This window comes from Pseudorasbora parva, chromosome 10 (genome assembly GCF_024679245.1).
Source record: "Pseudorasbora parva isolate DD20220531a chromosome 10, ASM2467924v1, whole genome shotgun sequence".
In the NCBI taxonomy this organism is placed as follows: Eukaryota; Metazoa; Chordata; class Actinopteri; order Cypriniformes; family Gobionidae; genus Pseudorasbora; species Pseudorasbora parva.
Window position 1 is genome coordinate 35,073,748 of NC_090181.1, and position 12,338 is coordinate 35,086,085.

A 12,338-nucleotide genomic window follows, 5' to 3' on the forward strand; every position below is an offset into this window, starting at 1 on the left:
TTAAAGGTACACCAAAAATAATTTGTGTTTGTTTCTGAGTGTTTGCTTTATCTGGAAATGATGATATTCTGCAGAGTGCACTAGAGGTAATGGTGTGATTAGTGTGGTTTTGTATATCACAGGATATTTTTGCACATTTGTCACACACCACAGCGATCAAGTGGAAAATAAAGGGTGTTAAAGGCATTCGTGTTTTGTGATAACTTTTCCAATTTTTGGCAATACTCGTACAAACAGCATGCTTAAGTTTGTATTTTATTGGTCCATCAGCACCACACCACATACATTGATATCTCATGCCCATTTTACTCATAATTTCTTGAATTTCACAAATAAAGACAATTTGCAGGAAGACTAAATGGAATAAAATGGGTTTGAGTCACAAGTATAAACAAACATACGTGTCCATACAAATAATTACAATAAAAAATACATAATGACTTCATATATGCTACAATTAGAGCATATTTACAGACAAATGTTTGCAAACATTCACCCATTAATGGTTAACCTTGTGCAACAGAAACAATACTAGCAAAGGTTACATTTAGAGTAAAGGCTACAGTCTGAAATAGTTTATTGCGAGGCTGCAGTGACGCTCAGCATGCATTTGGAGTTGCGAGACAAGACGTGCACATGTTCTGATCTCCGTCTCCAGCTCTGCTGCAGTGCATCCTGGTCCAGCTTATTCAGACTCTGGGAGCACAAACGCAGGTCTCGGATGTGATCAGACAGACTGTCCAAACAGACATCACCCAGAGGTCCTGACACCTGACAGCCTGTCACGAAGAACGAACTTTAAATGTTAAAGTACACATACTGTGAACTACACAATAAAGCCACATTTACAGACAACAGAAATCATTTAGGTTTGTTAAGATGGTATAGTGACACATGCAGCATATGTTAACATAAAGCACACACTTTATGTAAACAAGTTTCTCAAACTGTATTCCCTGAGATATTGCAAGATGCAATATTATTATCTGACAAGATTCCGCAATTTAACTAAAAAAGATGCATGGGAAGCAGTGTGAGAAATGCGTCATCGTTCTGAGTGAATTATCATATGATATGATGCAGCAATATATATATATATATATATATATATATATATATATATATATATATATATATATATATATATATATATATATATATATATATATATATATATACACACACTTCACCTTTTCACATTTTGCAGTAAACCTATTACAAGGACAAGACCTTTAAATCCCCTTCGAGGTTAACCATCTTGCTCGCGTACATATCACTGTTATGGGGTTTTAACCTACAGCCTTTACGTTATCAGCCCAGGGGTCATATTCACAAAACATCTTAAGGCTAAAAGTAGATCCTAACTTGCTGATTTAGGAGAAAATCTTAAAAATAATAGGCGTGTCAGTCCTAATATTAGGACTCTTTTGCTCTAAGAGTATTTCATAATAGCCTGGATGCCAGCCGAACTCAGCCCCGCACAACATTTGAGCTCGGGCATTTCGATCTGGACTTGATTTGAGTTTGACGAAGTCAGGCTAAATTTCATATAGCATTTTAGTACTAAAACTAGCTCCTAAATCAATGAAACGCTAGGAGTAGTCAAGAGGACTCCTAAGTCACTAAGACCAAATCACAAAAATCCTAATGGCTGTTGCAGCAATCCACCCAAAGACACTATACAATATTGAGGCAAAAGTGATAGTAATGTGTCTTTAAAGGGGGGGTGAAATGGTGTTTCATGCATACTGAGCTTTTTACACTGTTAAAGACTTGGATTCCCATCCTAAACATCGACAAAGTTTCAAAAACTAATGTTGGACGTTTGATAGAGTATTTCTGTGTTAAAAATACTCCTTTCTCACAAGTTTCGGAGAGTTTTTTTTCCGAGTATGGCTCGGCTTGACGTTAATAGAGCGGAAGGTCCTTGTATGGGCCGTACGGGCTCTTCTCCTAGAGCGAGAGAGGAAATGCACGCCCATAAACACTCTCTCAGGTGCATATCCAGTCGATCCAGGCGCCGCGGTCCACTTTATTCCTACGGGTGACATCAAGCGACTTCAACGCTTCAGCACAGCATTCCGGGAAGGCAGCGCTGCATTTGAACCGATTTGAACGCAGAAATGACGGGAAGCTTCACAATAACTCTTCAGTCGCGTCGCAAAAGTGGATCTCCACCATTCACTGCCTTTCAGGACTTTACCAAATCATACCAAAGAAGTGTGTTTTTGACGGAGCGTTCCCAGCGATAAAGGTTCGGTCCTGCTTTGGAAGCAGCCGGTGAGTAAAACTACTTCAAATGTCTATGCTGTGGGCTATCGTCACGTGAGTAAACATCAGTAAACGACACGATCGTTTGCTTCGTCATTCAAATGCGCTAACGGACTCTATTGTTGTTCTATGTATAACGTTACACTAGTCTGACGTGCTAAACCGTTTTGCTTGCTACTGCTAAGGTTTAGTCGCATACAATAGTCCATAAACCGAATCATGTCCTCATAAACTGCGAGTAAACACACACAAATGTTGACAGGCCACTAAATACAGTACATAACACAGAGACGGACGTCCGGCTGTTGCTGTTTCTCCTGTTCAATTTATTTCTGCCTCCGAATGATTCTGGATCATATATCTATTAGCTGAGCTCGATAGCCATGAGTTTCTCCACGCTTGAGGACGCTTTGCGCTCCGGTGCTTTGCGCTTTCGTCATTCTTTAGCTCCGCCCACACGATACGCCTCCAGGCGCTCGGTTTTTTCCAGAAAGACTCGGTACAGCCCATATTTCTTTTATAAATATAATAAAACTAAAGACTTTTCGGAGATATGAAGGATGCAATACTACTCTATAGGTACTCAAGATTAACATGAGATTGACTGAAACTGAGCTTTTCACCCCCCCTTTAATAAAGAAAAAATAATTAAATATTAAATATTGCATTTATTTAACTTCAGCTGTGATGAAGTTTGCAAACACAGCGCAAGCTTCACGTCTCCGTTTGCAGCTCCTCCCCGCCTGCACTCGGCTACTCTCGCCGATCGCATGCATCCAGCCGCAGCCGATGTCGAACACACCTTAAGACTTCTCGCTGTTCCTTAGTAAAAATTTCTCTCAGCAACTATGTGAATAGTTTTAAGAGAAAACTAAGAACTTTTACTGCTATTTAGAAGAACTCTTAGTGGTAAGATAAAATGTTTTGTGAATACGGCCCCTGATCTTTAACCACTAAACCACTGGTAAGATCCCAAATCAAAATGCACAATAAAAGGATCATTTATTTCTTTGAGCGGATGAGATGCTGGCAATCAAACCTGAATATCACTAAAAAGCAGCTGGGGTAAAGATACCTTGAAGTTTGAGATGGGTCAAAGGTCGCTGGGCCTAGATGAGGGCGTTAAGGAGACATTGAAGACCGGCTGAGGTCACTAAAGGGTTGGCAGACAGGTCTAAAGACACCAGAGAAGGACAAACAGAAAGACACCTAAAAACAACCAATAATCATTATTGAGTATATGTTATAAATGTGTAATATTTATAATAATAACTATTATTGTAAAGAGCTGTATTTATTTTAACAGCAGAATCAAATACAGTTTTCAAGTTTCTAGTTTACAGTTAAACAATCGGAAATTACGGTTAAAAAAAACTACTATAAACAAAAATACACTATTTGGAATGTCCTGTTTTATTTTAGTTGTAAATTAAAATTATATATATATATATATATATATATATATTTTTTTTTTTTTTTTTTTTTTTTTAAAGTAAGATACTTGACAGTATTTGCCAGTTAATTGCTGTGAATATTTGTAGAGTAAATTATTTGCAGTGTGATATTTAGATATAGTATGTATAATCAAAACAATTTGATTTATTTAATGTATGATAAATGAGTATCACATGCAAGAAGATGAAAAAAGTGTACCATCAGCTCATGTACCATGTTTTTTCTGGAATGAGAAAAAAAAAATCCTTAACCCTAAAACCTTTGACGTGTTGAGGGTGTTACTGGTCTCACTTTGCAATCTCTGTGGTTTCTGGTTGAACAAAAAGGTGTTTTAAACCGAGTGGCACCAAAGATCTGCAGCACACCATTGGAGAGGTTCACCGAGTCCAGACTTTTGCCAAACAAGATGCTGCAAAGTATCATCCTGGTCACCCTGCTGATATCCTCAGGTAAAATCAACACAGATATAAATATATTTATATTTCTTTTGTGTGCCTAGCTGGAAAAACAGTATAGACCAGTTTAGAAAAGCTTACGTTCATACAGTTATAATGTTATCACCGTTTAACAGTATTTTAAGTGCCCACATATTCTGTTCTTGGTTTAGTGTGTTAAATTGATCATGCATTTTTCCTCACAGTTGGTTCTCTTCACTGGCAAATGCACAAAGAAGAGTCTAATGGAAATGAAATTGAAGAAAGCTCTGTGAGTTGTCCACAACACTGTTTGTAATGGTTTACCATTTTGTGTTTAGATTAGTATGTACAGTATATAAATGTTCAGTTATTTCCCCACATTTGTTTTGAATGAATATATATATATATAATTTATTATTTTTTACTATTATTATTTTGAAGCAGCAAGTCACGACAGATTGAACACATTAGTTAAACTTCTAGTCATATTTAAACTACTGACTCTAAAATCCAGTATGTTGTTTTGTTAGGGTGATATACCAACAGAACAGATCCCTGGACTGTGCTGGGCTTGCAAGTGGGCCATGAACAAGTTGAAAAAACATATCCCCAAGAATACAACTGCGGTTGGTACAAGAATTCTTTTTATACACAAATTATTCAAAAACAGATATTACAGTATTATAGACTACAGACAAATGGCTAAGAGTATGCTTGTTACTTTCCTACAGGATGACATTAAAAAGAAGCTGTCGATGGTCTGTGATGAGATCGGGTTCCTAAAGTCAAAGTGTAAGGATTTTGTGAACACAAACTTGAGTACTCTGATCGAAGAACTTTCAACTACTGACAATGCCGAAACCATCTGTGTCAACATTAATATTTGCAAGAAAAAGGTCTTGGAGAAAAAGGGTTAATTAATCTGCAACTGAAATTTCATTCAACAATTACCTACAATTTCGTTCCAAACCTGTACAACTTTTGTCCTTCTTCGAAACACAAGTCTGAGAGATTTGTATCCCTCCATTAAAAGTCAGGCATGCTTGAGCTTCAGTTTATCATATTTGACTTCTCTATGTTCATATGTAGAAAAAAAGCTAATATTTAATCTGTTCATCATTTAAAGAGATTGAGTCTCTTCTGAAGAATTGGAGTAAACCGCTCAAAACGTGGTTTTATTTTATTTTATCTCTTTATGAAAGTTGACGTGTCAGTTTTGGTTAAATAGACTTTTGATGGAGGGACAGAAAGCTTTTAGAAGTCTAATATGGTTTGAAACATTATGATGGTAAATAATGAAATGATCTAATTTTTGGATGATATATCCCTTTAATTGCCTTAAAGAATCAAAGTTTAAAATTCATATTTTCGCTGATAAATTAAAGATACACCAAAAATAATTTGTGTTTGTTTCTGAGTGTTTGCTTTATCTGGAAATGATGATATTCTGCAGAGTGCACTAGAGGTAATGGTGTGATTATTGTGGTTTTGTATATCACAGGATATTTTTGCACATTTGTCACACACCACAGCGATCAATTGGAAAATAAAGGGTGTTAAAGGCATTCGTGTTTTGTGATAACTTTTCCAATTTTTGGCAATACTCGTACAAACAGCATGCTTAAGTTTGTATTTTATTGGTCCATCAGCACCACAACACATACATTGATATCTCATGCCCATTTTTAACTCATAATTTCTTGAATTTCACAAATAAAGACAATTTGCAGGAAGACTAAATGGAATAAAATGGGTTTGAGTCACAAGTATAAACAAACATACGTGTCCATACAAATAATTACAATAAAAAATACATAATGACTTCATATATGCTACAATTAGAGCATATTTACAGACAAATGTTTTCAAACATTCACCCATTAATGGTTAACCTTGTGCAACAGAAACAATACTAGCAAAGGTTATATTTAGAGTAAAGGCTACAGTCTGAAATAGTTTATTGCGAGGCTGCAGTGACGCTCAGCATGCATTTGGAGTTGCGAGTCAAGACGTGCACATGTTCTGATCTCCGTCTCCAGCTCTGCTGCAGTGCATCCTGGTCCAGCTTATTCAGACTCTGGGAGCACAAACGCAGGTCTCGGATGTGATCAGACAGACTGTCCAAACAGACATCACCCAGAGGTCCTGACACCTGACAGCCTGTCACGAAGAACGAACTTTAAATGTTAAAGTACACATACTGTGAACTACACAATAAAGCCACATTTACAGACAACAGAAATCATTTAGGTTTGTTAAGATGGTATAGTGACACACGCAGCACATGTTAACATAAAGAACACACTTTATGTAAACAAGTTTCTCAAACTGTATTCCCTGAGATATTGCAAGATGCAATATTATTATCTGACTAGATGCCGCAATTTAACTAAAAAAGATGCATGGGAAGCAGTGTGAGAAATGCGTCATCGTTCTGAGTGAATTATCATATGATATGATGCAGCAATATATATATACACACACTTCACCTTTTCACATTTTGCAGTAAACCTATTACAAGGACAAGACCTTTAAATCCCCTTCGAGGTTAACCATCTTGCTCGCGTACATATCACTGTTATGGGGTTTTAACCTACAGCCTTTACGTTATCAGCCCAGGGGTCATATTCACAAAACATCTTAAGGCTAAAAGTAGATCCTAACTTGCTGATTTAGGAGAAAATCTTAAAAATAATAGGCGTGTCAGTCCTAATATTACTAATATACTTTTTTGCTCTAAGAGTATTTCATAATAGCCTGGATGCCATCCGAACTCAGCCCCGCACAACATTTGAGCTCGGGCATTTCGGTCTGGACTTGATTTGAGTTTGACGACGTCAGGCTAAATTTCATATAGCATTTTAGTACTAAAACTAGCTCCTAAATCAATGAAACGCTAGGAGTAGTCAAGAGGACTCCTAAGTCACTAAGACCAAATCACAAAAATCCTAATGGCTGTTGCAGCAATCCACCCAAAGACACTATACAATATTGAGGCAAAAGTGATAGTAATGTGTCTCTAAAGGGGGGGTGAAATGCTGTTTCATGCATACTGAGCTTTTTACACTGTTAAAGACTTGGATTCCCATCCTAAACATCGACAAAGTTTCAAAAACTAATGTTGGACGTTTGATAGAGTATTTCTGTGTTAAAAATACTCCTTTCTCACAAGTTTCGGAGAGTTTTTTTTCCGAGTATGGCTCGGCTTGACGTTATTAGAGCGGAAGGTCCTTGTATGGGCCGTACGGGCTCTTCTCCTAGAGCGAGAGAGGAAATGCACGCCCATAAACACTCTCTCAGGTGCATATCCAGTCGATCCAGGCGCCGCGATCCACTTTATTCCTACGGGTGACATCAAGCGACTTCAACGCTTCAGCACAGCATTCCGGGAAGGCAGCGCTGCATTTGAACCGATTTGAACGCAGAAATGACGGGAAGCTTCACAATAACTCTTCAGTTGCGTCGCGACTAAAAAGTGGATCTCCACTGTCACTGCCTTTCAGGACTTTACCAAATCATACCAAAGAAGTGTGTTTTTGACGGAGCAGTCCCAGCGATAAAGGTTCGGTCCTGCTTTGGAAGCAGCCGCTGAGTAAAACTGCTTCAAAGGTCTATGCTGTGGGCTATCGTCACGTGAGTAAACATCAGTAAACGACACGATCGTTTGCTTCGTCATTCAAATGCGCTAACGGACTCTATTGTTCTATGTATAACGTTACACTAGTCTGACGTGCTAAACCGTTTTGCTTGCTACTGCTAAGGTTTAGTCGCATACAATAGTCCATAAACCAAATCATGTCCTCATAAACTGTGAGTAAAGACACACAAATGTTGACAGGCCACTAAATACAGTACATAACACAGAGACGGACGTCCGGCTGTTGCTGTTTCTCCTGTTCAATTTATTTCTGCCTCCGAATGATTCTGGATCATATATCTATTAGCTGAGCTCGATAGCCATGAGTTTCTCCACGCTTGAGGACGCTTTGCGCTCCGGTGCTTTGCGCTCTCGTCATTCTTTAGCTCCGCCCACACGATACGCCTCCAGGCGCTCGTTTTTTTCCGGAAAGACTCAGTACAGCCCATATTTCTTTTATAAATATAATAAAACTAAAGACTTTTCGGAGATATGAAGGATGCAATACTACTCTATAGGTACTCAAGATTGACATGAGATTGACTGAAACTGAGCGTTTCACCCCCCCTTTAATAAAGAAAAAATAATTAAATATTAAATATTGCATTTATTTAACTTCAGCTGTGATAAAGTTTGCAAACACAGCGCAAGCTTCACGTCTCCGTTTGCAGCTCCTCCCCGCCTGCACTCGGCTACTCTCGCCGATCGCATGCATCCAGCCGCAGCCGATGTCGAACACACCTTAAGACTTCTCGCTGTTCCTCAGTAAAAATTTCTCTCAGCAACTATGTGAATAGTTTTAAGAGAAAACTAAGAACTTTTACTGCTATTTAGAAGAACTCTTAGTGGTAAGATAAAATGTTTTGTGAATACGGCCCCTGATCTTTAACCACTAAACCACTGGTAAGATCCAAAATCAAAATGCACAATAAAAGGATAATTTATTCCTTTGAGCGGATGAGATGCTGGCAATCAAACCTGAATATCCCTAAAAAGCAGCTGGGGTAAAGATACCTTGAAGGTTGAGATGGGTCAAAGGTCGCTGGGCCTCCATGAGGGCAATGTTAAGGAGACATTGAAGACCGGCTGAGGTCACTAAAAGGTTGGCAGACAGGTCTAAAGACACCAGAGAAGGACAAACAGAAAGATCCTTATTATTATTGTGTATATGTTATAAATGTGTAATATTTATAATAATAACTATTATTGTAAAGAGCTGTATTTATTTTAACAGCAGAATCAAATACAGTTTTCAAGTTTCTAGTTTACAGTTAAACAATCGGAAATTACGGTTAAAAAAAACTACTATAAACAAAAATACACTATTCGGAATGTCCTGTTTTATTTTAGTTGTAAATTAAAATTATATATATATATATATATATATATATATATATATATATATATATATATATATATATATATATATATATATATATATATATATATTTTTTTTTTTTTTTTTTTTTTTTTTTAAGTAAGATACTTGACAGTATTTGCCAGTTAATTGCTGTGAATATTTGTAGAGTAAATTATTTGCAGTGTGATATTTATCTATAGTATGTATAATCAAAACAATATAATTTAATTTAATGTATGATAAATGAGTATCACATGCAAGAAGATGAAAAAAGTGTACCATCAGCTCATGTACCATGTTTTTGGAATGAAAAAAAAAAAATCCTTAACCCTAAAATCTGACGTGTTGAGGGTGTTACTGGTCTCACTTTGCAATGTCTGTGGTTTCTGGTTGAACAAAAAGGTGTTTTAAACCGAGTGGCACCAAAGATCTGCAGCACACCATTGGAGAGGTTCACCGAGTCGACTTTTGCCAAACAAGATGCTGCGAAGTATCATCCTGGTCACCCTGCTGATATCCTCAGGTAAAATCAACACAGATATAAATATATTTATATTTCTTTTGTGTGCCTAGCTGGAAAAACAGTATAGACCAGTTTAGAAGAGCTTACGTTCATACAGTTATAATGTTATCACCGTTTAACAGTATTTTAAGTGCCCACATATTCTGTTCTTGGTTTAGTGTTAAATTGATCATGCATTTTTCCTCACAGTTGGTTCTCTTCACTGGGAAATGCACAAAGAAGAGTCTAATGGAAATGAAATTGAAGAAAGCTCTGTGAGTTGTCCACAACATTGTTTGTAATGGTTTACCATTTTGTGTTTAGATTAGTATGTACAGTATATACATGTTCAGTTATTTCCCCACATTTGTTTTGAATATATATATATTATTTATTATTTTTTACTATTATTATTTTGAAGCAGCAAGTCACGACAGATTGAACACATTAGTTAAACTTCTAGTCATATTTAAACTACTGACTCTAAAATCCAGTATGTTGTTTTGTTAGGGTGATATACCAACAGAACAGATCCCTGGACTGTGCTGGGCTTGCAAGTGGGCCATGAACAAGTTGAAAAAACATATCCCCAAGAATACAACTGCGGTTGGTACAAGAATTCTTTTTATACACAAATTATTCAAAAACAGATATTACAGTATTATAGACTACAGACAAATGGCTAAGAGTATGCTTGTTACTTTCCTACAGGATGACATTAAAAAGAAGCTGTCGATGGTCTGTGATGAGATCGGGTTCCTAAAGTCAAAGTGTAAGGATTTTGTGAACACAAACTTGAGTACTCTGATCGAAGAACTTTCAACTACTGACAATGCCGAAACCATCTGTGTCAACATTAATATTTGCAAGAAAAAGGTCTTTGAGAAAAAGGGTTAATTAATCTGCAACCGAAATTTCATTCAACAATTACCTACAATTTCGTTCCAAACCTGTACAACTTTTGTCCTTCTTCGAAACACAAGTCTGAGAGATTTGTATCCCTCCATTAAAAGTCAGGCATGCTTGAGCTTCAGTTTATCATATTTGACTTCTCTATGTTCATATGTAGAAAAAAAGCTAATATTTAATCTGTTCATCATTTAAAGAGATTGAGTCTCTTCTGAAGAATTGGAGTAAACCGCTCAAAACGTGGTTTTATTAGGGCCCAAGCCCTGAAAGGGCGAAGAGCCCTATTGTTCTTCTAAGGATTATTAGGGGCCAAGCACCGAAGGTGCGGAGGCACCTATTGAAATCGTTAGTGTTCCTATTATTATTCTGCTTCTTCTTCTTCTTCTTCTTCCGCCATAGGAGTCTCTGGCAGCCCATAGAACCGTATGGTAAAAAGTTGTGAAATTTGGCACACTCATAGAGGCCAGTCTGAGCTGTCACTATAGCAAATTTGGTGCCTCTAACTCAATCCCTCTAGCGCCACCACCTGTCCAAAGTTTCACTCATATTTATGCTTATAACTTTTGACCCCTAAGGGCTAGAAACAAAATTCTTTTTTCATCGGATTCCTTGGCTCAAGCCGATTCGATTTCACCCTATGATGTCATTTTCCGGTATGCAAATTTTCCCGCCATTTTGAATTTTCTGAAAAACCTACTTTTTCGAACTCCTCCTAGGCCGTTGCTCCGATTTTCACGAAAATTGAAACAGATCATCTTCAGAGCATGTTGACAAAAAGTTATGGAATTCAAGTTGATTCGTCCAATCGTTTTCAATAAACGCACAAACAAATTTTACGTGGAGGTTGCAAAAACACACTAAAGGCTATATCTCCGCAACGCTTTATCGTATTCAAACCAACCTTGGTACATGTCATCACAAGCATGACTTGAAGCAACATGCAGCGTTTCGGCGCAGCGCCACCTACCTGTCCGGAGATACGAAAAATGCCTATTTTGGCTTATAACTTCTGAACCGTTTATCCAAAAATCATAAAATTGGTCTCATTAGATTCAGGGCGTCATGCCGAGTCGACTGATATCCAATTTTACCATGTCGGCCATTTTGGATGTCGGCCATTTTGAATTATGTGCAAAAATGCTGTATTTTATGAACGCATGAACAGATTGTTATGAAACTTGGTATGGGTCATCACCACGATGCCCTGAAGTAGCCTGAGAAGTTTCGAAACAGCGCCACCTAGTGGAGAATTTTTTTTTTCAAACGCTTATAACTTTGGGTGTGGTTGACATATTTTGATGGGAGTGTGTTTTTTGGTCTCCTGAATCCTTGCCGACTCCAACGATACCAGACTTGCCAGGTTTCGGCATATGGTTTGCGCAGAGTTGTAATTTAGTGCTTAAAAAACATTTGCTGATATCTTCGAAACCGCTTGTCCGATCGAGACGAAACCAGCCTCAGAAGTTCGGAAACATAGGTCGATAGCTATACGCTAATGCCCAAATCTCAAAATATTGATAGTAAGGGGTAGTAAAATCCAATCAAAGTCAGGTGTCAGTCCTTTTTTACGTGTTTTTTCATATAAATGTCTATAACTCCAAAACAAAATGAGATATTTTCACCAAACTTGACACACATATGTATGGGCTCACTATGAGGACACATAAAAAAATTGGTGGGATTGTGCCTCTTGGTGGCGCTATAATAAAACAAAACATGAAATTCCCATTGACTTCAATGCAGTATTATGGTTTAAAATGCTAATGCTATAATTTAAGAATGCATTAG

The 12,338-nt window shown here is 37.3% G+C and overlaps 2 protein-coding genes across 2 annotated transcripts; both read left to right on the forward strand.

The window, feature by feature from the left end:
* Positions 1-4,051: 4,051 nt before the first annotated feature.
* On the forward strand, positions 4,052-5,701 carry LOC137090729 (antimicrobial peptide NK-lysin-like). The gene is made up of 4 exons (XM_067454683.1): positions 4,052-4,175; positions 4,367-4,431; positions 4,673-4,768; positions 4,874-5,701. Exons 1-4 carry the CDS (start codon positions 4,133-4,135, stop codon positions 5,057-5,059), a joined length of 390 nt encoding a protein of 129 aa, XP_067310784.1. The 5' UTR covers positions 4,052-4,132; the 3' UTR covers positions 5,060-5,701.
* Positions 5,702-9,554: 3,853 nt separating this feature from the next.
* LOC137090728 (antimicrobial peptide NK-lysin-like) lies at positions 9,555-10,780 on the forward strand. Its single transcript, XM_067454682.1, has 4 exons — positions 9,555-9,662; positions 9,852-9,916; positions 10,152-10,247; positions 10,353-10,780. Exons 1-4 carry the CDS (start codon positions 9,620-9,622, stop codon positions 10,536-10,538), a joined length of 390 nt encoding a protein of 129 aa, XP_067310783.1. The 5' UTR covers positions 9,555-9,619; the 3' UTR covers positions 10,539-10,780.
* Positions 10,781-12,338: the final 1,558 nt, after the last annotated feature.

What these genes read in the sequence shown, in the direction of transcription:
- LOC137090728 (XM_067454682.1), top strand. Translation starts at nt 9,620, where the DNA reads ATGCTGCGAAGTATCATCCTGGTCACCCTGCTGATATCCTCAG. An exon ending in CACCCTGCTGATATCCTCAG is followed by an intron (nt 9,663 to 9,851) that starts GTAAAATCAACA and finishes TTTTCCTCACAG; the next exon opens with TTGGTTCTCTTCACTGGGAA. An exon ending in TCCCCAAGAATACAACTGCG is followed by an intron (nt 10,248 to 10,352) that starts GTTGGTACAAGA and finishes ACTTTCCTACAG; the next exon opens with GATGACATTAAAAAGAAGCT.
- LOC137090729 (XM_067454683.1), top strand. Translation starts at nt 4,133, where the DNA reads ATGCTGCAAAGTATCATCCTGGTCACCCTGCTGATATCCTCAG. An exon ending in CACCCTGCTGATATCCTCAG is followed by an intron (nt 4,176 to 4,366) that starts GTAAAATCAACA and finishes TTTTCCTCACAG; the next exon opens with TTGGTTCTCTTCACTGGCAA. An exon ending in ATGAAATTGAAGAAAGCTCT is followed by an intron (nt 4,432 to 4,672) that starts GTGAGTTGTCCA and finishes TTGTTTTGTTAG; the next exon opens with GGTGATATACCAACAGAACA.